The sequence below is a fragment of the Aotus nancymaae genome, unplaced genomic scaffold (assembly GCF_030222135.1).
Source record: "Aotus nancymaae isolate 86718 unplaced genomic scaffold, 86718_ANA_hifiasm-v0.15.2.pri h1tg000062l, whole genome shotgun sequence".
NCBI classification, from domain to species: domain Eukaryota; kingdom Metazoa; phylum Chordata; class Mammalia; order Primates; family Aotidae; genus Aotus; species Aotus nancymaae.
In genome coordinates, this window is record NW_026988476.1 from 17,210,576 (window position 1) to 17,233,340 (window position 22,765).

The following is a 22,765-nucleotide window of genomic DNA, read 5'->3' on the forward strand; positions in this document are numbered from 1 at the left end:
CTAGTCTATCTTAGTATAAAAACATTCTGTTCAAAGTATAATGAACTGCATTTCCATTTCTGACTTTTCTGGGGTCACTGGCAGCTGATCAACATTCCCATAGAGAGAAAAGAAAAACCAATGAGATCTTTTTAAGTCCTTTTTGAAAGTGTCAGATATCAGTTCAGGCACCCTGAATTTGAGAGATCAAATTCCAGGGAAAGAAAAAAAAAAAGCTTCACATATTATAGCTACTTTTCTTTCAAGTCATTGCCTATTTCAGGTATACTGAAAATCCAAGCAAAAATCTGCAGTGAATGGCCCAGAGTATTTGACTGGAAACACTGTACGGTTATGTCCTAGGAATAGGGCAAATAGCAGACAAATACAGCATTACCACGCCAGTCTTCAATATGCTTAGCCCCTGATTGGAATGAAACAATTAGACTGTATTTTGTCTGCCTAAAATAAAATAAAATAATATAAAAAAAAGAAAAAATTTCTGAAGAAACATAACCTAATCCTGAGCCAGTTTTTTCATACAAAATAATGGCAGTCAGTAAAAAATTAGACTCGTCTAGAGAGAAGGCAAGGAAAAATACAGCAAAACCAGCAGACCACAGATGATCAAAACAGGAGTTCTCAGATAAAAATAGTAAAATAGCTATCAACAGAAATGCTTAAGAACATAAGATACAAACCTGGGAAATACTAAATGAAAAATGAAAAAATTTGCCAGATAATTAGAACCTATAAAACTAAATCAAATGTGAAGTTTACAATGAAAAAAAATTAAATAAGTGAAATAAAGAATTCAATAAATATGTCTAGTAGCAGATTAGAAGCAACAGAATACAAGACTGGTGAACAAGATGATGGGACAATGAGCAATACGTAGACTGAAGCACAGATAGTGGAGAACAAGGAGGAAAAATTAGGAAAGAGCTTAAAATATATAAAACTCAGTGAAAGGTCTAACATAAGTAAAAATTGAATTATTGAAGGAGACAGGAAAAAGAATGAGAAAACGTTAATATCCTCAGAAATCCCAGCCAAAGATTTTCTAAAACTTACACAACTGTAATCCACAGATTCAAGAAGCTCATAAATATCCAAGCACAATAAACACACAAAAAACCCACATCTAACCCCTTACTATAAAATGTCTAAAGATACAAAGAAACTCTTAGAGAAGCAGCTAGGGCCTAGCTGGGTGGTGTGGAGGATATAAAGCTATATAAAAATATACACTTAAAAATACTATAAATAAATCAAAATGTAAACCTGAAAAATGCAGTTATACTTAGTGAAAGGAAAAGAGAAAGCACACTACACCATATTCTAGGAAGAAGTTCATGTTCAACTAATCCACAGGAAGTCAAGATAAAGAAAACAGAATAAAAAACAGAGAATATAAAACAAAAGGAAAGTTGCAGACAAGCTCTAATATTTCAGTAATTATACTCAGTGTAAATGATCTAAAGACACCAATTGAAACACGGATTGGCAGAATGGATTTTAAAAACATGACTCACCTATATACTATCTATAAGAAATTCATTTGAAATATAATGATATATGTAGGTTAAAAGTTAATATATATATAAAACATGCAAACAACCATCAAAAGTAAGCAGGGTGGATAGATAATGTAGACTTTAGAGCAAAGAAAAGTGCCAGATTCAAAGAGGGACATATAAAATGACAAAAGATCCAGCCATTAAAAAGTCACAGCAATTCTAAATCTGTATATACCCTCCCCACTCCAAAAAAAAAAAAGTAGAAAATATTGAAGCAGAAACAGAACTGAAAGGAAAAATAGACAAATCCAAAATTATACTTGGAGATTTTGGCATCCTCTCTCTTTTTTTAAAATACTTTAAGTTCTGAGGTACATGTGCAGATTGTGCAGGTTTGTTCCATAGGTATACATGTGCCATGGTGGTGGTTTGGTGCATCCATTGTCCCGTCATCTATATTAGGTATTTCTCCTAATGCTATCCCTCACCAATGCCCCAATCCCCTGCTATCCCTCCCCTAGTCCCAGAACCCCCAGGCCCCAGTGTGTGATGTTCCCCTCTCTGTGTCTGTGTGTTCTCAATGTTCAACACTCACTTATGAGTGAGAACATGCGGTGTTTGGTTTTCTGTTCTTGTGAGAATGGTGGTTTCCAGTTTCATCCAGGTCCTTGCAAAGGACATTAACTCATCCTTTCTGATGGCTGCATAGTATTCCGTGGTGTATATGTGCCATATGTTCTTTATTCAGTCTATCATTGATGGGCATTTGGGTTGGTTCTAAGTCTTTGCTATTGTAAACAGTGCCGCAATAAACATATGTGTGCATGTGTCTGATTTATAATCCTTTGGATATATATCTAGTAATGGGATTGCTGAGTCAAATGGAATTTCTATTTCTAGGTCCTTGAGGAATCGCCACACTGTCTTCCCCAATGGTTGAACTAATTTGCACTCCTACCAACAGTGTAAAAGCATTCCTATTTCTCCACATCCTCTCCAGTATCTGTTGTCTCCTGATTTTTTAATGATCACCATTCTAACTGGTGTGATGTGGTATCTCAATGCGGTTTTGATTTGCATTTCTCTAATGACCAGTGATCTCTTTTTCATATGTTTGTTGGCTGCAAAAATGTCTTCTTTTGAAAAGTGTCTGTTCATATCCTTTGCCCACTTTTTGATGGGGTTGTTTTTTTCTTGTAAATTTGTTTAAGTTCTCCATAGATTCTAGATAGTAGCCCTTTGTCTGATGGGTAGACTGCAAACATTTTTTCCCATGCTGTTGGTTGCTGGTTCACTCTATTGATAGTTTCTTTGGCTGTGCAAAAGCTCTTAAGTTTAATTAGATCCCATTTGCCTATTTTGGCTTTTGTTGCCTTTGCTTTTTGTGCTTTAGTCATGAAGTCTTCGCCCATAGGCAAAGTACTTTGCCTAGGTTTACTTCTAGAGTTTTTATGGTGTTAGGCTGCATGTTTAAATCTTTAATCCATCTAGAGTTAACTTTTGTATAAGCTGTAAGGAAGGGATCCAGTTTCAGATTTCTGCACATGGCTAGCCAGTTTTCCCAGCACCAATTTCCCTTTCCCTATTGCTTGTTTTTATCAGGTTTGTGGAAGATCAGATGGTGGTAGCTGTGTGGTGTTCTCTCTGACGTCTCTGTTATGTTCTATTGGTCTATATCTCTGTTTTGGTACCACTACCATGCATTTTTGATTAAAGTAGCCTTGTAATATAGTTTGAAGTCAGGTAGCATGATGCTTCAAACTTGTTTTCTTTTTTTTTTTTGCTTAGGATTCTCTTGGCTATGCAGGCTCTTTTTTGGTTTCATATGAAGTTTTAGGTGGTTTCTTCCAATTCTGTGAAGAAAGTCATTGGTAGCTTGGTGGGGATAGCATTGAATATATAAATTACTTTGGGCAGTATGGCCATTTTCACAATATTGATTCTTCCTAACCCAATACAAGAGCACCCAGAGACATAAAGCAAGTTCTTGATGACATTCAAAGAGACTTAGACTCTCACACAATTATAGTGGGAGAATTTAACAACCCACTCTCGATACTAGACAGATCAACGAAAACAGAAAATTAACAAGGATATCCAGGACTTGAACTCAGATCTGGACCGAGTGGACCTAATAGACATTTACAGAACTCTCCACCCCAAAAACAGAGTACATACATCCTTCTCAGTACCACATTGCACTTATTCTAAAATTGACCACATAATTGGAAGTAAAACACTCCTCAGCAAATGCAAAAGAATGGAAATCAAAACAAACAGTCTGTCAGACGACAGTGCAATCAAATTAGAGCTCAGGATTCAGAAACTTACTGAAAACCGCACAACTACATGGAAACTAAATAACCTGTTCCCGAACGACTACTGGATAACTAATGAAATGAAGGCAGAAATAAAGATGTTCTTTGAAACCAATGAGAATGAAAACACAACATACCAGAATCTCTGGGACACATTTAAAGCAGTGTCTAGAGGGAAATTTATAGCACTAAATGCCCACATGACAAGCGAGGAAAGATCTAAAATCAATACCCTAATGTCACAATTAAAAGAACTAGAAAAGCAAGATTAAACAAATTCAAAACCTAGCAGAAGACAAGAAATAACTAAGATCAGAGAAGAACTGAAGGAGACAAAGACACACAAAAAAAAACCCTGCAAAAAATCAATAAATCCAGGAGCTCATTTTTAAAAAAGATCAACAAAACAGATAGACTGCTAGCCAGACTAATAAAAAAGAAAAGAGAGAAGATTCACATAGATGCAATAAAAAAAGATAAAGGGGATATCACCACCAATCCCACAGAAAGACAAACTACCATCAGAGATTACTACAAACACTTCTATGCAGAGAAACCAGTAAATCTAGAAGAAGTGGATAAATTCCTGGACACTTGCACCCTCCCAAGACTAAACCAGGAAGATGTTGAATTCCTGAATAGACCAATAACAAAGTCTGAAGTTGAGGCAGCAATTAATAGCCTACCAACCAAAAAAAGTCCAAGACTAGATGGGTTCACAGCCAAATTCTACCAGAGGTACCAAGAGGAGCTGGTACCACTCCTTCTGAAACTATTCCAAACAATACAAAAAGAGGGAATCCTCCCTAACTTATTTTATGAGACCAACATCATCCTGATACCAAAACCTGGCAGAAAGGCAACGAAAAAAGAAACTTTCAGGCCAATATACATGATGAATATTGAGCAAAAATCTTCAATAAAATACCAGCAAACTGAATCCAACAGCACATCAAAGAGCTTATCCATCACCATCAACTCGGCTTCATCCCATGGATGCAAGGCTGGTTTAACATCCACAAATCTGTAAACGTAATGTATCACATAAACAGAACCAAAGAAAAAACCACATGATTATCTCAATAGATGCGGAGAAGGCCTTTGACAAAATTCAACAGCTATTTATGCTAAATTCTCTCAAACTAGGCATCAATGGATCATATCTCAAAATATAAGAGCTATTTATGACAAACCCACAGCCAATATCATACTGAATGGGTAAAAATTGGAAGCATTCCCTTTCAAAACTGGCACAAGACAAGGATGTTCTCTCTCACCACCCCAATTCAACATAGTATTGGAAGTTCTGGTTAGGGCCATCAGGCAAGAGAAAGAAATAAAGGTATTCAAATAGGAAGGGAGGACATCAAATTGTCCCTGTTAGCAGATGACATGATTGTATATTTAGAAGACCCCACTGTCTCAGCCCAAAATCTCCTAAGCTGATAAGCAACTTCAGCAAAGTCTCAGGATACAAAATTAATATGCAAATATTACAAGCATTCCTGTACACCAGTTATAGACAAACAGAGAGCCAAATCATGAGTGAACTCCCATTCACAATTGCTACTAAGAAAATAAAATACCTAGGATTACAACTAACAGGGGATGTGAAGGAACTCTTCAAGGAGAACTACAAACCACTGCTGAGGGAAATAAGAGAGGACACAAACAGATGGAAAAACATTCTATTCTCATGGTTTGGAAGCACCCTCTCTTTAAATAGATGTAAAAACTAGATAGTCAATCAACAAAGATATTATAGAACTCAACTAATAGTACCAAATCAACATTTATAGACCATTATCCCCAAAACAGAAGAAAGCTTACTCTTCTCAAGTGGCCATGGAACATAAAAAAGACCATATGCTGCTTAAAGCCAAATATTGAACATATTTTTTAAAAACTGAAATTGTACAGCATGAGTTCTCTAACCACAATAGAATTAAAAGAGAAATAAGTGACAGAAAGATTACAGGAAAATCTCCAAACACTTGGAAACTGAACAACACTCTTCTAAATAATCTATGGGTCAAAGAAGAAGTACCAAAGGAAATTAAAAAACAAACACACTGAACTGAATGAAAATAGAATATATCAAAATTTGTATGACAGCTAAAGAAATGCTGAGAGGGAAATTTGTACTACTAAATGCATACAGCAGAAAAGATGAAAAGTCTCAAGTAAATTATCGAATTCCCACTTCAAGAAGCTAAAGAACAGCAAAATAAAACTGCGCTGAGTCATAAAGTAAAAATAAAAGTAATTCAGTGTTATGGACTGAACACATGGGTTCTTCCAACATTTCTTTTGTTGTGACCCTGCTTCCCCACCCCAACCCATTTGTGATAGTATCAGGACATGGGGCTTTTCAGAGGGAATTAGGACTAGACAAAATTATCAGAGTGGAGAACTTGCGAGTGGGATTAGCACCCATCAAAGTGTAACAGAGAGAGCTTGCTTTCCCTCTCTGCTTTCTTGCATGAGAGGATATGAAACGTTTGCAGTATGCAGCCCAGAAGTGTGTCCTAAGCAGAACCCAGCCATGCCAATGCACTGATCTTAGACTTCCAGGATCTAGAACTGTGAGACATAACTTTTTGTTGTTTATAAATACCCAGTCTCTGGTATTTTTGTTATATGAACATGTGCTAAGACATTCAGAATCTAAATTCTGATCCAAATGAAATTAAGACACAGCCAATAACAAAAATATCATTGGAAAACCCATGTGTTTGAAACTTAATAAAATTCTAAGTAATCCTTGGGTCAAAGAAAAAAATTACAGTGAAAATAACAAAGTATTTCGAACTAAATAATAAACATTACATATCAAAAGTTTTGGGATATAGTTAACAGTCTATCTAAAGGAACATTTATAGTCTTAAAAATCTACATTAGGAAAAATAGAAAAGAATGAAATCAATAATCAAATCAGTGCTTTAAGAATAATCAGCATTTGAAATCTAATGATAGGGAGGGAAGGAAATAAGGACTGAAATCATAATAGAAAACACATGTACAACAAGAGGAAATCAAGAAAACCTAGAATTATGTTGGTTCTTTAAAATAACTAAGGAATTTGAATGACCTCTAGCAATATTAATAGAGAAAAACTGAATGATATTGACACAGATGATCAATATCACGGTCTGGTCTCACTACAGATTACAACAGTGGTTTGCTGGAACCACCTCATTCTTGCTCATGACAGCAGATTACATGCATGTCTTTCCAATGACAAAAATTGGATGTTGACCACCATCTAATTATACACACCATGAAAATTGGTAAATACACTAAATCAAGTCTTCCCCCCTGCAGAAAGCTGGTTTACCAGAACACCCTGGACCTCCTTTCCCCAAAAATTAAAAAGATAATTACAGGAATTATAACAACTTTATATTAATAAACTTGACAACTTAATTGGCATATTCAGATTCCTAGAAAAACAAAACTTAGATGTAAAAATGTTTATTTCTAAACATTTGACTAGTATTTATTATAAAAAGGAAATCTAAAATTGCCAATCTTTGTACAAAGCAATCTGTAAGCCCAGATGGCTTCTCCTGAGAGTTATTTAAAACAGTTAGAGAAAATAACACTAATTTACATAAACTTCAAGATAGCAGAAAAAAATATATCCCGATGTTTTTAAATTAATTACCCTTTTAATACTAAAATATAGTTTGTATACATTGAAATGTTCAATGTACTTAAATTCATAGTTTAATCAGTTTTAACCATTATGATTATAAACTTTCAATGTGTAAGTTTTTTTTAAGCAATCACTAATTCATAGTTAATCTTAACGGATTATTTTGGCTAAGATGTATTTGAATTACTGGGTTGATGATTTTCATTCTCATACAGTTTTCAGATAAGTATATTTGTTGAGTCAACAAGGTAAAAAGAAGAGAAGATTCTTTGATAACTAAAATAAGAAATTATCCTATGGAATCCAGAAGATAAACAATTTAAGAATTATATTTGATTAAATCTATTTAGAAATAATTGGAAGCATTCAGAATGAGCACTGACATTGGAAGAGTTTGGACAGAATTCAAAGAGAAACAAAAATACGGCAAACAGAAAATTTGTCAGGTTGCTAATTCAATTAAAAATTTTATGTAAAATGTCATGCAACTCAAAATTGCAAAAATAACTTCTAAGCTTATATTTAAACCATAGAACAAAATGTATACTTATTTTTTGAAAAGATTCTATTATTAAAGACAGAAGTTAAACATAGATTTTTTTACTTTAAAGCATTAGCAACAGTTTCTAATACTTCATAAATAGGAAAATGAAGTAAGTTGAAAAAAACTAATTAATATCACCATTTGGGGCAGCAAATGAAAGAGGCACTTTATCTCTGAAGACATAGAGACCCATTTTTCAAAGCCCAGCAAATTGGCACCTTCCTCTGAGGAATTTTCTCTATCTCCCTAATCAGAATTAATTGTTTCCTCATCTGAGATTTGAACAACACATTGCCTGTGATTCTACTGTGAGCTTAGTTTATGTTTTTGTATGCCATATGGAGAGAGTTGCCCTGATTGTTTGCCACATAAGTGTTATGAACTCTGTGGCCTCAGGGACATTACCCTTGTAGCAACTGACACAAATCTAGCATAGAGTAGAAATTTTAAAAATACCTATTTTAGCATCACTCACATTTATTTTCCTGGTTTAATATCCTGAGGTAAATAACCAATACATAATTTTTTAGAATACAACTTCATTTGGAAATTAGTGTTCTTCAATAATTATATGTTAATACATATAAATCTGTAAAGATATATGTTCTCTTGTATTTGTAATGGGCATGGATCAAGGAGCATTTTGCTCTTACAGAATTATAGATGGTTGGCTGGGCGTGGTGGCTCATGCCTGTAATCCTAGCAGTTTGGGAGACTGAGGTGGGTGGATCACTTGAGGTCAGGAGTTTGAGACCAGCCTGGCTAACATGGTGAAAACCTATCTCTACAAAAAATACAAAAAATTAGACAGGCATAGTGGCACATACCTGTAATCCCAGCTACTTGGGAGGCTGAGGCATGAGAATAACTTGAACCCAGGAGGCAGAGGTTGCAGTGAGCCAAGATCATGCCACTGCACTCCAGCCTAGGCGACAGAGTAAGACTCCATCTCACAAAAAAAAAAAAAAAAAAAAAAAAAAATTATAGATGATTACAGCAAATCTGTCTCACAGTTTATGTACTGCAGTTTCTTAGTATTAGAGAGAAGTAAGCAGAGGCCTATTTACATATCCATGATGTGAGAACTAATTTAAAGCAAAACCAGAACCAGATCACAGATATCTTACCCTATAGATCATTTAGCCCAAATTAAATGTGGTAAGCCTGTGAATCTTGGAATTACATACCTGCTATAACAACTGTAAAAATTTTTAATTATGCATTTTCATATTAGAATCCATTATCTTGGTACTATTTTACAACTGTAGGATATGCCAAAAAAAAAAAAAAAAGACTACGGACTGTCTCAAACTAAAGAATTTAGAAATGTTAATATTTGAATAAAATCCCTTTTTTCTGGACACTAACCAGTATTGACTTTCAGAGAACTACTATAATTTTCAAAATAAAATAGAAACATTTCCTTTGGCTAGAGTAAATATGACATGGGAGACTCCATTTACTACGTACGAAAATTTGAAAGTTTTAATAAAAGAACCATATATAACTAAGCTGCCTGAATATCACTGCATAAAATTAAAAGATTTTTCAGTATCTAGATAAAATTTTTCATTTGAAATTGTATTGATAATTCTTCAGATTATTTTAATGAACAAAGATAAATTAGATGTATATACAAAAGGGAACTGAGCTACCGAAATTCAGATGAGAACTACTGAATTTGATAATTTTTAGATTTTAAAAGATAATAATGAAACCATTTTTGAGCTACAAAATAATATAATAAAATTCTCTCTGGTGCTTTGGGGAGGTGTAATTACTACAGAATATTAAATTAGGAAAAGAGAAATAGAGCACTTAATCTGCATGAATAATTGGGACACCTGCACACAGCAGACAGTTCTGCTTTTGGGGAATGTGAAGACACTGGTTTTCTACAATTTTAGCTATCATCATTATAATTTTAATAATGAAAGATTATGTAATGAAACTACTGATGACTAAAAATTAAATGTGATAAATCTAAATTCTTGGGAAAAACTACACTGGCCCAGTAACTGAAAATTCACCACTAATTTATATTCAGAAATGCATCATGGGCTAAATTTGATCAATTCATTCCAGGAAATTGCCAATTAACTCTGATTGACAGTCTAATAGCTTAAGATACACACTTTTCAACAAAAACAGTGAACACACATTTATAAGTATAGATTGTTTTTTCTTGCTTATACTGAATGTTTTAGTTTTACAAATGTTTTGTATCTCTGTCTTTAGCGATACCAATGCTCTCTTCCAGTAACTATGAATTCTTTAAAAGTTTTATACACTCATTTTTTAGAAAGCCAATGAAAGCCAGTCTTATCAAGTCCTTCATAATATAATGATATTTAGAAAATAATAAGCTGTAAATACTGTATTAGTTAGAACTTGACATTAAGATATGTCCACCATTATTAGAGGAAAAATACTGATTAAAAAAACAGAATTTCCTCCAATTAAAAGATACTGTGTATTAGGGATAGAAAACAACGTTACTAAGAAAAATGTCTGAAGACTCAGTATTGTTGAGATTCCTTTTCATGAGTATAAAAAGAAGGGATTCACAATCTAAAAAGAATCCCTAGTAAGTCTTTGGCAATGCAGGAATAGAGGAAATAGTCAAGGACCATTATTAGTTCAAATATTTGGGAGAAAATTAAATATTTGTAAAAATTTGGCTAAAATTTGAATGGCTCCTTGCCTAAGAAAATGGCCCTGGAAACTTACTGTGTGGTCTTTGAATCCCAACTCTGTTATTCAAATAAGGCTTGCTTTTGGGAAATTACTTAATGCTCTCTCTTCTGCTTTACTTTTAAAAAATGGGAATAGTAATTTTTTACCTCATAACTATTGAGATTATTAAAAAGTTAATGCATATAGTGTTCCCAGTAGCCTGGTACACAGTAAGAGTTCAATCAATGTTAGTTATTACTGCTGGTACACTCAAAAGCTTTTAATCATAAAACATAGGAATTGTAAGTTGTTTTGTAATAAGCATGAAGATCACTTATAAATATTAGCAGTGCTAATATTTGATGTTTCAGTCAAATAAGTTCAGAAAAAATACTAAAATTCATATTTTAAAAATACAGTCCTTTCACATTGATAAACTAGAGTTAGTTAAATCATCACTTTTTGGAACAGAGTTATGATGTTCCTGGAGCATATTTCTGCAGTTTGGAAAGTGTAAATTCATGCTTCACTGAATACATATTGACTTCTTCCACAAAGGTTAACTGTATTTCAATATTGACATACTTCTTTACTTCTTTATATTAGAACTCTTAGATCATAGCCAAGAAAAAAATATGCTGAAATAATGCTAAAATTAAAAAAGAGCACATTTCATTGATTCTAAAATCATTTCCAGTGTCATTTTGCAGAGGCCACGGGTTCAAAAAAGGAAAAAGTAAAGGCCTAAATGAGTACCAAGGCATCATGGGAGCATGATGTGAAGAATATAATTTAATGAAGTATACTGCACACTACAGTGGCTTTAAAACGTGTCTGTAAATTATGTGACGCTTCTTCCATCACAGGGTAGAGACATTTGACCCTTCCTGGGACTGGGCCAGGTTTTGTCACTGCATTGAAGAATGGACTACAATGACGATACTGCATTTCTTCAGGAGCCACATTAGAAAAGCCCATGCATGCAGTTCTTGGAAGACCTGGTCTGGTAGCCTTGAGAAGCCTGACTACCTTGAAGCTGCCATGTGAAGAAATCATAAGACAAGAATGAAAGAGAGACAAAGAGAAGCGACAGACTGACCTGAGGATCCCAGCTGTAAGAGCTTCTTAGTCCAGAGACTAGATAATCTGAATAAAAAAGCATTGAAGATTATTGCAGAACTAGCCACCCTCTAGCTGCAATTATATGGGACAGCCTGAATTTTTTAGCTGAGCCTCTCAACTTCCAGATTTGTGAGGAAAACAAATGATTGTTATTGTTATAAGCTATTCTTTTGGGGTGGTTCCTTACATAGCAATGAATTATCAGAGTAATGTGGCCTTTCAAACAAGTTGACCACATCACACACATTAATGATTGAATATGAACATAGAATTTTCTAATTTTCCTTAACATCTTTTAATACATACGTACACTATCAAAGAGTCATATCCAGAAAATAATCTAATATGAACTGATGAACTTAAAAAAGAGACTCTCATACTAAATATGTTTATTGAGCATCTACTATATGCCAGATAATATTCTTGGCTCTAAGACTACATCACTAAATAAGAAAACAAACAGACAAATTCTTTACCCCTGTAGTCCTATTAAAAACATAGACAATAAGTTAGGAACTATGGATAAAATAATTCCAGGAAGTTATGTGATAAGAAGCAATAAATCATGGTATGGAAATTAGAGGTAGACTATTTAAGATAGGTTAGTCAGAGAAGGTGTTTACCAGAGGGTAGTGTTTGAAAATTAACATTCAAGGCAGAAAGACCAATCTGTCTAAAGTAGAGTGAGTAAAAATGGGAGGCATATGAAATGATAAGGAATTTAAATCCATTTTGGGTGAGATGAAAAGCCAAGGGAGTAATTTGATCAGGAAAATGAATTTTGTTTTATTATTTCTGAGTGCATAGTAAGAATTTTCCAGTCTTCAAGTCATTGGGTATGGGTATGTGTCTGAGTTCTAGTCAATAGACTGTGACTGACAGGCAGATAATGTGTATCTGCACATAAAAATCTCATGTGTGCCCTTTCAAGCTCCATCCCATTTCCCGATGACAGGGATGGAGGCAACACTCATAGTAATCTTAGCAGTCACAGACTGAAGATGGCAGAGACATGATCAGCCTTGATGCCTGAATGACCACATGGAGCAACATAAATACGCACGCACGCACACGCACACACACACACACACACACACACAGAGTACACCCAGCAGCATTAACAACTAGTAAACACTCCATACTCTTTCATCAACAAAATCCGAAGTTTTTTTTCTTTTGAGTAATTATGTGTACAGGTTTATTTATTAACTTAGCCCAGGCTCCTTTATCTAATTTAGCAGATGAATTTCTAAAAGCAGGGCTGCAGTGGAAATAATAAAAATAAAAAGACTATTTTAATCAATTAGGAGTGATGTATCGATGATTTGGTCATGTGTGGTAGCAGTGAACATGGAAAGATGGATCAGATTAAAAGTGTATTTTGAAGACAGAAGCAGAAGGACTTGCTGATATGTCACCTTCAAGAATGCCAGCTAGAAAATTTGAAAATTCCTCTAATCCTTCTACATTTTTGTAAAACTAGATGATAGAATAGACTTTTCCTGTCTCACTTTTGTCTGAAAATAGAACACACAAAATTCCACAGTAAGTGGAAAAGAGACCTCGTTTTTATGCATAATTTTTGGAGAAAGTGGAAGAAATTTCATTCCATGATTCTTAGACTTTGTAGACAATTAATGGTAAAAGAAGAGTGAGAAACCAAATTTAATTAGAAGGATATCTTTAAAACTGTGAGAAAACTGTGAGATGCAACTTCTTCCAAACCCAAGGTGGAGAAAGAGAACCTGTCTGTTTCATCTCAGTCTTACTGGGGAGCTTTCCATGGGACCTGTCAGCTGTGAAATATTTTCCCCGCAATGTTGCCTGACTCATATCTGAAGAAACTAAAACCTGTGTGGCAAGAGAACAGAGGGAATACACTGAAATTTATGAGCTCTCATAGGTTACTGGTAAGCATTTCCACCAGACAGATGTGAGTCTCACAGGGCACATGGCCATGTCTTGGGCTCTGTTTAGTTGGCTGCTTAGAAGAAAAAGAGAGAAGCCATCAGCAGAAAGGGTGTGGGGTACAGCAAAAGATGCTCAGGAAATGTGGCAAATTCATGAACTCAGGGAAACACCCATCACTGGACACCTCTCTTTGATCTGTGTAGATGTATATATTTTCTAGGTAGAGAAACTTTCTAAGGGTCCATTAACATGCCACCAAGGAATTGGAAAAGCTTTATATAAAGAAGATCTTCATAGCTCGCTCTGAGCCAGGGTGCTCAGAACCTAGCTATCAGGCTGGGATTGGGTTAAGTGGAAAGGTAGGTGGAGAACTCGCAGGCAAAAAAGGCAACTATGCTTCATCTCTCATCCTTCCTTCAGGTCTCCAGCCCAAAGTGAACCCAAGTTGGGGAGGGGAGAAAATTTTGCATTAAATCAGGTTTAGAGTTATTACTATTTTGGACCATGCATCCAAAACACTGAATAAATATGTGTTTGTGGTTTGAATATACTAAAGAACATTCAAGGAGGCCACAGTACACTAAAATACAGTAATGTCTTGATCATATTTTGAACAATACATGTGCAACACAGTGGTTTAATTCATGACAGAAGAGAAATGTAGGTATTTCTGAATAGAGTGAATTATGAAAACAGAGACCTTTAAATGGAAGTGACATATCAAACAGGAGTTTGAAAAGCATTGACCTCAGGGCATAAAACATGTGGCTAGGAAATCAACATAACATTCCTTTCAGGTGTATTAGGCAACTGCTTCTTTCCTAACTTAGAAGAAATGTAGCTCAGTCACTGCAAGTTCTTAAAGAAACGTAAGAAAAGGCTTTGATGCTACATTTATAAATATTCTCCCAAAGTAGTAAAACATGTGAGATTTATATTCAATTTTGTACTTCTTATCTACGTAGGGTGTTATCTCCATTATTTACTCTACACTGTTCTCTGTTTTTTAAACAGTAAAGAATTCAGAAATGTTTCTTGAATTTTATTTCTATCAGCACCCTACACTCTTATTCTGTGCATGGATATTCTTAAATGAGGATGGCAATTCCATACACAAAATATCTTTGTGCTTACTCAGAAACCTGGTCCATGGATCCTGATTTAATTACAGAGAAGAATGAGAAAAGATAAACCTAGATTTCTATTTCTACTGTATCCATGACACAGTTAATTTAAGACTCACAGAGGTCTACACATTCAGAAGGCTTGAAAATAATTTCTTTGATGTAATAAAAAGAAAACTGTTCTTCTTAACTGAATTTCTTGACTTCTGTGGACCAGAAATCAGATGCCTCATATTATTATAGTAGCTTTTCTCCTCCCAGTTTAATCTAGGACCCTTTTAAACCACGACTATTTCTACATTCAGTAAGACTACATACAAACTTGATTTTATGAATTATATGAATGCCACTGCTGAGAAGTCCCACTGGCAATATAATATGATTATGCAAATGTACACTTCAGATAAATTAAAGCCATAAAAAGAAATCATAAGATTGAATAAATAAATTTTTAAGGCTTTATTTCAGGTCTTTCATGTCAAAGTTGGAAACTTTCTTTCGTAAGGATACGGATGAAACCTGTTAAGGAGAGAGGAGCAGATCATTCTCTAAGCTTTTATTTGCTGTAAGGGTTAGTCCCTTACAAAGGGTGCACAAGCAACACAGATATCTTATACTGGACATTTTGACAGTTGTACATGGATTCATATAGTGGCAAATGATCCCATTATGAAAATTAAATTTAATGCATCATTTTTCTTTAACAAGTTATTGTTCTTGATAAAATAATGGAATAAAAGATTCTGCATTTTATCCATGGTACTTAAGGATAGATGTTGCAATACTTTAATATTATACTTTAATCATTTTACTTCAATACTGGAATCATACTTCACTACTTTAATCATTACAGCAAGATTTGGTAGATTATTTTATGCCTACTTAGAAAAGCAATCATTTTTAAAAGCAAACAAACAAAAAACAGAAATAAAACAAACATCGATGACGATACAATTTTTCTATGTCTTTTTTTTTTTTTTAATTTGGGTAGAGAGAGAACAGAATCCAGTTGCTTATTTACACAAGGCTTAACATGAGCTCCATTTCTCAATACTAGTATTTTTTAAATCAAAGTTGGATACTTTCATTGTGAATCTTTGTTTTCTAAATATTTCCATGTATAATTCCTTTCTATTTCTATATTCCATGAGGAACTGTAAACTCCTTTTACGGCAGGCATTTAGTGACCTTTGCAGTCACACTCACGCATTCCTTACATTTGCTGAGCCCCTAGCATATGGTAGGTGTGCAGAGAAGATTGTTAAACTACTGAAATAAAGAGCACTTTTCATTGATTCTAAAATCCATCTTTATTTCTACATTTTAACAATTCTGAGATTAGAATGCATCCTATATTAAATAGTCTATCATGGTTGCTATTAATAATCATGACGACACAAAAGAAAATCTCAGACAGTATTTTTCTATAATTCAGAATTATTAATGTTCTTAATGACACAAGAACAGTATTGTGTAGCAAACTATGATCATCAATGACTCTGTAATAAAAGCTAATTTAGAAGTTGAGTTCTCAGTGTGAAGTATTAGGAATGACTTAATTAGTTTGTTTTGCTTTTATTGTCTTTTTATGTAGGCTAATGATTGACATGTTTTAAAAGAAAATATAAGTATAAACAAACTTAGAAGAGCTTTTTCAATAATGTTCTATCTTATAAGACATTATGGTAGTTTAATTGGAAGTATGTTTTATTTTGTAATTATACATGTTATAATTACTAAATATTATGTGATCTACACTTTTGTGGCAGATAGTACACTATTCATAGTGTTTTGATTTAAACTATACCTTGAAATATTTTGAATAGAGTGTACTTTTGTCAAATAGAATATTTCTAATAATTTGTATAACAGATAACTAAAACCACCACAATCTATATTCACAAAATCACAAATGTTTACTTCTATGGACTTGATTATGTTTTGCTTCCATCCTAAGTAATTTTCATTGGTGTGTTCAAAAGGTCATCTTCAGCATACGGATGTCTATTTTAACTTCAGAGGCATCAGTGTCCACCCTCCACATCCAACCCAGGACCATACCAGGTGAAGTGAGAAGTGAAGAAATATGGCCTCTTTGTACATTTGCCTAGGAACTTCCATCTTCCAAAATGGAAGGAAACCTGCCTGTGTAGTGCCAGCACACTAGCTGGTAATGGCCACACTAGAACAGCATTGGTACTTTGACTTAGTGACTAACATTTTGCTTCTGTTCCTCAAATAAGTATTGCGTGTTCTATCTTTGACTTCTCTTTCTCTTCCCAATTTCAATCTGTCAAAACACTACTCAATCTATAAGACCCAGTTCAAATGTTATCAGAGATTCCCTAATAACCTCAGCCAGAAATGGCTATGTAATTTTTAAATTTCTTTGTTTTTTTCAATGAAAATATCCCCAGGATATTTTCATTATACTACACCCCAGGAATCATGACTACATGCATACGCTTTTTGACTTTTCTGGATGTAAACTTAAACAAATTTTTCTTTTCTTTTTTTGAGACTGAGTCTTGCTTTGTCACCCAGGCTGGAGGGCAGTGGGTGATCTTGGCTCACTGCAACCTTTGTTTCTGGGTTTGATTCTCCTGACTCAGCCTCCTGAATAGCTGGGACTATATTTTTAAAATTTCTATATATTTTGTTTATTCTTTTCAAACACCATATCATATGACTATTGATATATACATTTTTTCACTATATGACAATAGAATCCTGAGTACAGGGATTCTATATAACCTCACAGTATGGTTGTAATAGGGGCTCAATAAAAGTTTATTAAATTGATAAATTTACTGAATTCCTAAATTAATATACAATCAGTGTGTATTTCACACAGTGAATGTTTTATGCTATATGCCACATTGTCTTTCAATCTTTTTTTTAACTAAAAATATACTATAAAAAGCATTCAATGGTATCACTAAGAATATGTTCTGAAAACTACTCAATGCAAATATAAAGCAATGTTATTAAGCTTTAAGCTGTTTAAGTTCCACTTATAATTACACATATTATTTATACATGATTTTCTCTGTATTTTACAGATATATGCAATATTTGAGGAGGTAATGTTATATCAACCATTATTTGCTTAAAAAGAGCCTGAATAACCTATGTTGTAACGTTCTCTCAGCAAACTTACCTCTCACAATGATGTTGGTGGACTTTTTTGCAGGGTTTCCCACATTATTATTGGCAATGCAGCTGTAAGTACCAGCATCATCTGAGGTGATGGCAGGTATGGTCAAAGTTCCTCCATTCAAAACAGTCTTTTCAGGCAGAGTCCCAAAGGACCTGACCCAGGTGAGAGAAGGTGCAGGCTCTCCTCCTGTTGTAACACATACTAATGTTATGGCCTCTCCAGGATTTACAACTATAGGGTCATCCACCAAGAGTTTAATTGACGGTGATGCTAAAAGACATAAACAAAGAACATGCACCTATTTAGATATGCTACAACTAGAAGTCAACAGCATGCATTATATTGGTTCATTCAAAAAATTAAAATAAAATATTGTCCTCGTTTGCCAAAATCATACTGTATTACTCAAATTTAAACAATGTTTTATTAAATGGCATAAACATATAGAATGGTATTGAAACTCTTACACATAGAAAGGGGAATTAAAATCCATGGTTCCCGGGCTATTGTTCTGAAATTGGAATGAGAGTGATAAAAGTTTTAAAACGAAATATCCCTTTCTTTTTAATGCTGACAATCATCTTCTGTTCTTGTCATTCCCAGTACAGATAGTGCAGCTATTCCGTCCTTGTATTTTGATGATGAAGATGGTTAATTATTTATTTTTTGGATCATTCTGAGATGAAATAATAAATTTTTGCAATCTGAATCCAACCAAGTGACAGATAAAGGCATAGATCATCCAGTCTTTTATCATTCAGTGAGTCTGATTCTTGTTTTTGAAATAAATAATAAAATCTAATTCTAATGCAGTGCCATACTTCATCTCTAAACTCTTCACTTACAAAGGTCTAGGCAGTGAACTCCTATAAACACGGCTTTAAACCTTAGAAACATTTGAGAGCTCAAACAGCCACCAAACTATGCTTGTTATTACTGTTTGTGTTACAATAATCCCTTACTGAAAACAAGTCTTTTGTAATCTTTTAGGTTAAAAAATACAAAGATTTGTATTGGTACTAAAATTCATTCATTAGAAAAAGCTGTGTCACAGCCTTTTCATCAAACAATCGAAACAGAAACTGTACAAAAATTATATTCACATATAGCACTTTTTTTTTGCTTACACCGCAGTGCTAGCCTAAATAATGCACCCCTAAATAAAAACAGGGGAAATACATTATAATGACATTTCAAGTCACACATTCAGAAATATTTTGTCAAAGTTAGAGCTGTATTGTATGAAATCAATCTACATTAGAAATAAACTGTTCAATTGTACTGTATGACTCTTTTATATATTCAGCTTAGACTTGAGAAGTGTTTTACTCAGAATAAAAGCTTGACTGCTTGTGTCATTCAAAATTGTCTGCCTTGTTTGAAAAAAAAAAAAAACAGCCAGAAGAAACAAGAAATTAATTCCACATTATAGTTCTATGGGAAAGACATGAAGTGGCTGTATGACCTTTTTAAACATCAATGTTACATGTTGACTCTTCTAACACCACTTTAAATAACATGGGAATTTTTTAAACATCATACTATTAGCCCATTTGAAGAGTTAATGTGAAATGATAAAGATTTATGATTGAAAATCTGTTGGGAAACGTACTTCATGAAAGCAATAGGCAAAAGTTGCCATACTTTGGTGGAAAAGAAATTTCAAAGAGTTATTTAATGTTGTTAAACTGATGGAAGACATTACTAATTAAATATTCTGAAAACAGATATTATACTTAATTATTAATATGTCATCATCAAGAGGTAAAGGATATCTTGATAGCCTGACTTAAGGTAAATGGCATAATCATATAAAAGTATATGAGTAAAATATAAGTATAGAGATCCCAACATTTATTTCATATTAACAAAGTTTAATTTTGTTCACATCACATTTTAGTAAAATTAAAAGGCCCAAGGGCTAAAGGCTATTAATAGCATATATTTGGACTATGGACACACACAATGGTGACAGTAAGTCAAGGAATATTTGCCCCTGACATTGATTTATATAAGATGAGTTGTTTTCTATTAGACATTATTTAAAGAAAAAAGCTTGAGATAATTTCAAAGTGCAAAAATAATGCCTACATAACAAGATCACTGTTTAAACTATAATACATTTTAGAATCACATTCACAACATTATTAAAAACGTTTTCTTCCCAATTTAACTTGAAAACACAGCGTTGCTCAAGTTACTTTTATTGATGGTGGCACTTATTTTATCTGATTTTACCTGAAACTAAAAATAACCCAGGTAGACTACAAAACAGCTAACAATTTCAAGACTTTAAAAATATTCATATATATTTTAATGCTAAAATTTGTTAGCTATAAATTTTGAAACAGAAAAAAGTTGAGATCATTGTATTTTGTTCTAGTCTCTTACTTTTTTTTCATAAGTATCAGTATTTTAAAACTATTAGGCTTTGCTTAAGAAACCAAGACATTAGGATTATTCAAGCTTCAATGTAAATCACGTCCTTTGTTAAAACCTAATATGGGAAAAACATAAAAAGGTTTTTGTCTATTAACGTATTTTAAGGAAAATATTTTATATTGGATGAATCATTTGCTAATTTGGGGGTATACAAAGAGTAACTTAAAACATTCTGGGTCATTCTCTGTTTATAGGTTTCCATAGCTACCCCTGCCAATTTTTCTTTCATATTACCTTCTATATTAGACAGGCCATCACTATGGCTCTTCAGCCAGATGAAAAGTATCATAATTGCATTCTCTGAAGTATTATATAAAGTGACAGTTAAGTGATAAGAGTACGAATTCCAGAGAAAGGTACCTGGGTTCAAGTCTTGACTCTGTCATTTAATACCTGTGTGAACTTGAGCAAGTTCTTTCTCTTCAATTGAGGGCATCAATTTCCCATTTTTGAAATAGGAGAAAATAATTGTAACTATCTTGTAGCATTGAGATAATTTAGCATGTGTAATCTAAAACCCTTACAATGGTACTTAGCATGAAGAATGCACAAAATAAGTGTTTTGTCATTTTTTTTACCCTCCATACCCTGGACCAGTACTTGCGAGTCAGTTAATAACTATTAGCAACACAAGGCAGCAAATGAAACAATTAATAAATGAGTGACTACTATAAAATATGTGGTCACTACCAAATGCAATTATTCTGTTGGATACTGCAGAAGTATCTTGACCATTTTGATTTTTGAAAGTCCTATACCATGCATCATCAAGACAATCCTAAGCATAAAGAACAAAACTGGAAGCATCATGCTACCTGATTTCAAACTATACTACAATGCTACAGTAATCAAAACAACATGGTACTGGTACCAAAATAGAGATATAAACCAATGGAACAGAATAGAGGCCTCGGAAGCAACACCACACATCTACAACCATCTGATCTTTGACAAACCTGACAAAAACAAGCAATGGAGAAAGAATTCTCTGTTTAATAAATGGTGTTGGGAAAACTGGCTAAATGGAGAAAGAAATCTCTGTTTAATAAATGGTGTTGGGAAAACTGGCTAGCCATGTGCAGAAAGCAGAAACTGGACCCCTTCCTGACACTGACACCTTACACTAAAATTAACTCCAGATGGATTAAAGACTTAAACATAAGACCTAACACCATAAAAACCCTAGAAGAAAACCTAGGCAAAACCATTCAGGACATAGGCATAGGCAAGGACGTCATGACTAAAACACCAAAAGCACTGGCAACAGAAGCCAAAGTAGACAAATGAGATCTAACTAAAATGAATAAAGCTTCTGTACAGCAAAAGAAACAATTGTTAGAGTGAACCAACAACCAACAGAACGGGAAAAAATTTTTTGCAATTTGCCCATCAGACAAACGGCTAATACTCAGAATCTACAAAGAACTTAAACAGATTTACAAGAAAAAAAACAAACAAACCCATTCAAAAGTGGGCGAAGGATATGAACAGCCACTTTTCAAAAGAAGATATATATGAGGACAACAAACATATGAAGAAACGCTCATCATCACTGGTCATTAGAGAAATGCAAATCAAAACCACATTGAGATACCATCACACGCCAGTTAGAATGGCGATCATTAAAAAATCTGTAGACAATAGATGCTGGAGAGGATGTGGAGAAAAAGGAACACTTTTACACTATTGGAGGGAGTGTAAATTAGTTCAACCATTATGGAAGACAGTGTCGCGATTCCTCAATGACCTAGAAATAGAAATTCCATTTGACCCAGCAATCCCATTACTGGATATATACCCAAAGGATTGTAAATCATTTTATTATAAAGACACATGCATATGTATGTTCACTGAGGCACTGTTTACAATAGCAAAGACCTAGGACCAACTCAAGTGCCCATCAATGATAGACAAGACAAGGAAAATATGGCACATATATACTATGTAACACTATGCACCATAAAACACGATGAGTTCAAGTCCTTTGTAGGGACGTGGATGAATCTGGAAACCATCATTCTCAGCAAACTGACCCAAGAACAAAAAATCAAACACCGCATGTTATCACTCACAGGCGGGTGTTGAACAATGAGAACACATAGACACAGGGAGGGGAGCATCACACACTGGGGTCTGTTTTGGGAGGCTAGGGGAGAGACAGTAGGGGGCAGGAAGGTTGGGGAGGGATAACATGGGGAGAAATGGCAGATATAGGTGATGGGGGATGGAGGCAGCAAACCACATTGCCATGTATGTACCTATGCAACAATCCTGTATGATCTGCACATGTACCCCAGAACCTAAAGTATAA

The 22,765-nt window shown here is 34.0% G+C and overlaps 1 protein-coding gene across 4 annotated transcripts in view; it reads right to left on the reverse strand.

The window, feature by feature from the left end:
- Positions 1-22,765, reverse strand: part of MDGA2 (MAM domain containing glycosylphosphatidylinositol anchor 2) — an 868,798-nt gene that overhangs the window by 267,718 nt on the left and 578,315 nt on the right. For all 4 annotated transcript variants that reach the window (XM_021668181.2, XM_064365839.1, XM_021668182.2 and 1 more), the window contains one exon: positions 18,013-18,282. In XM_021668181.2, the coding sequence (XP_021523856.1) occupies positions 18,013-18,282 (270 nt within the window). The remainder of the gene's footprint in view (positions 1-18,012; positions 18,283-22,765) is intronic.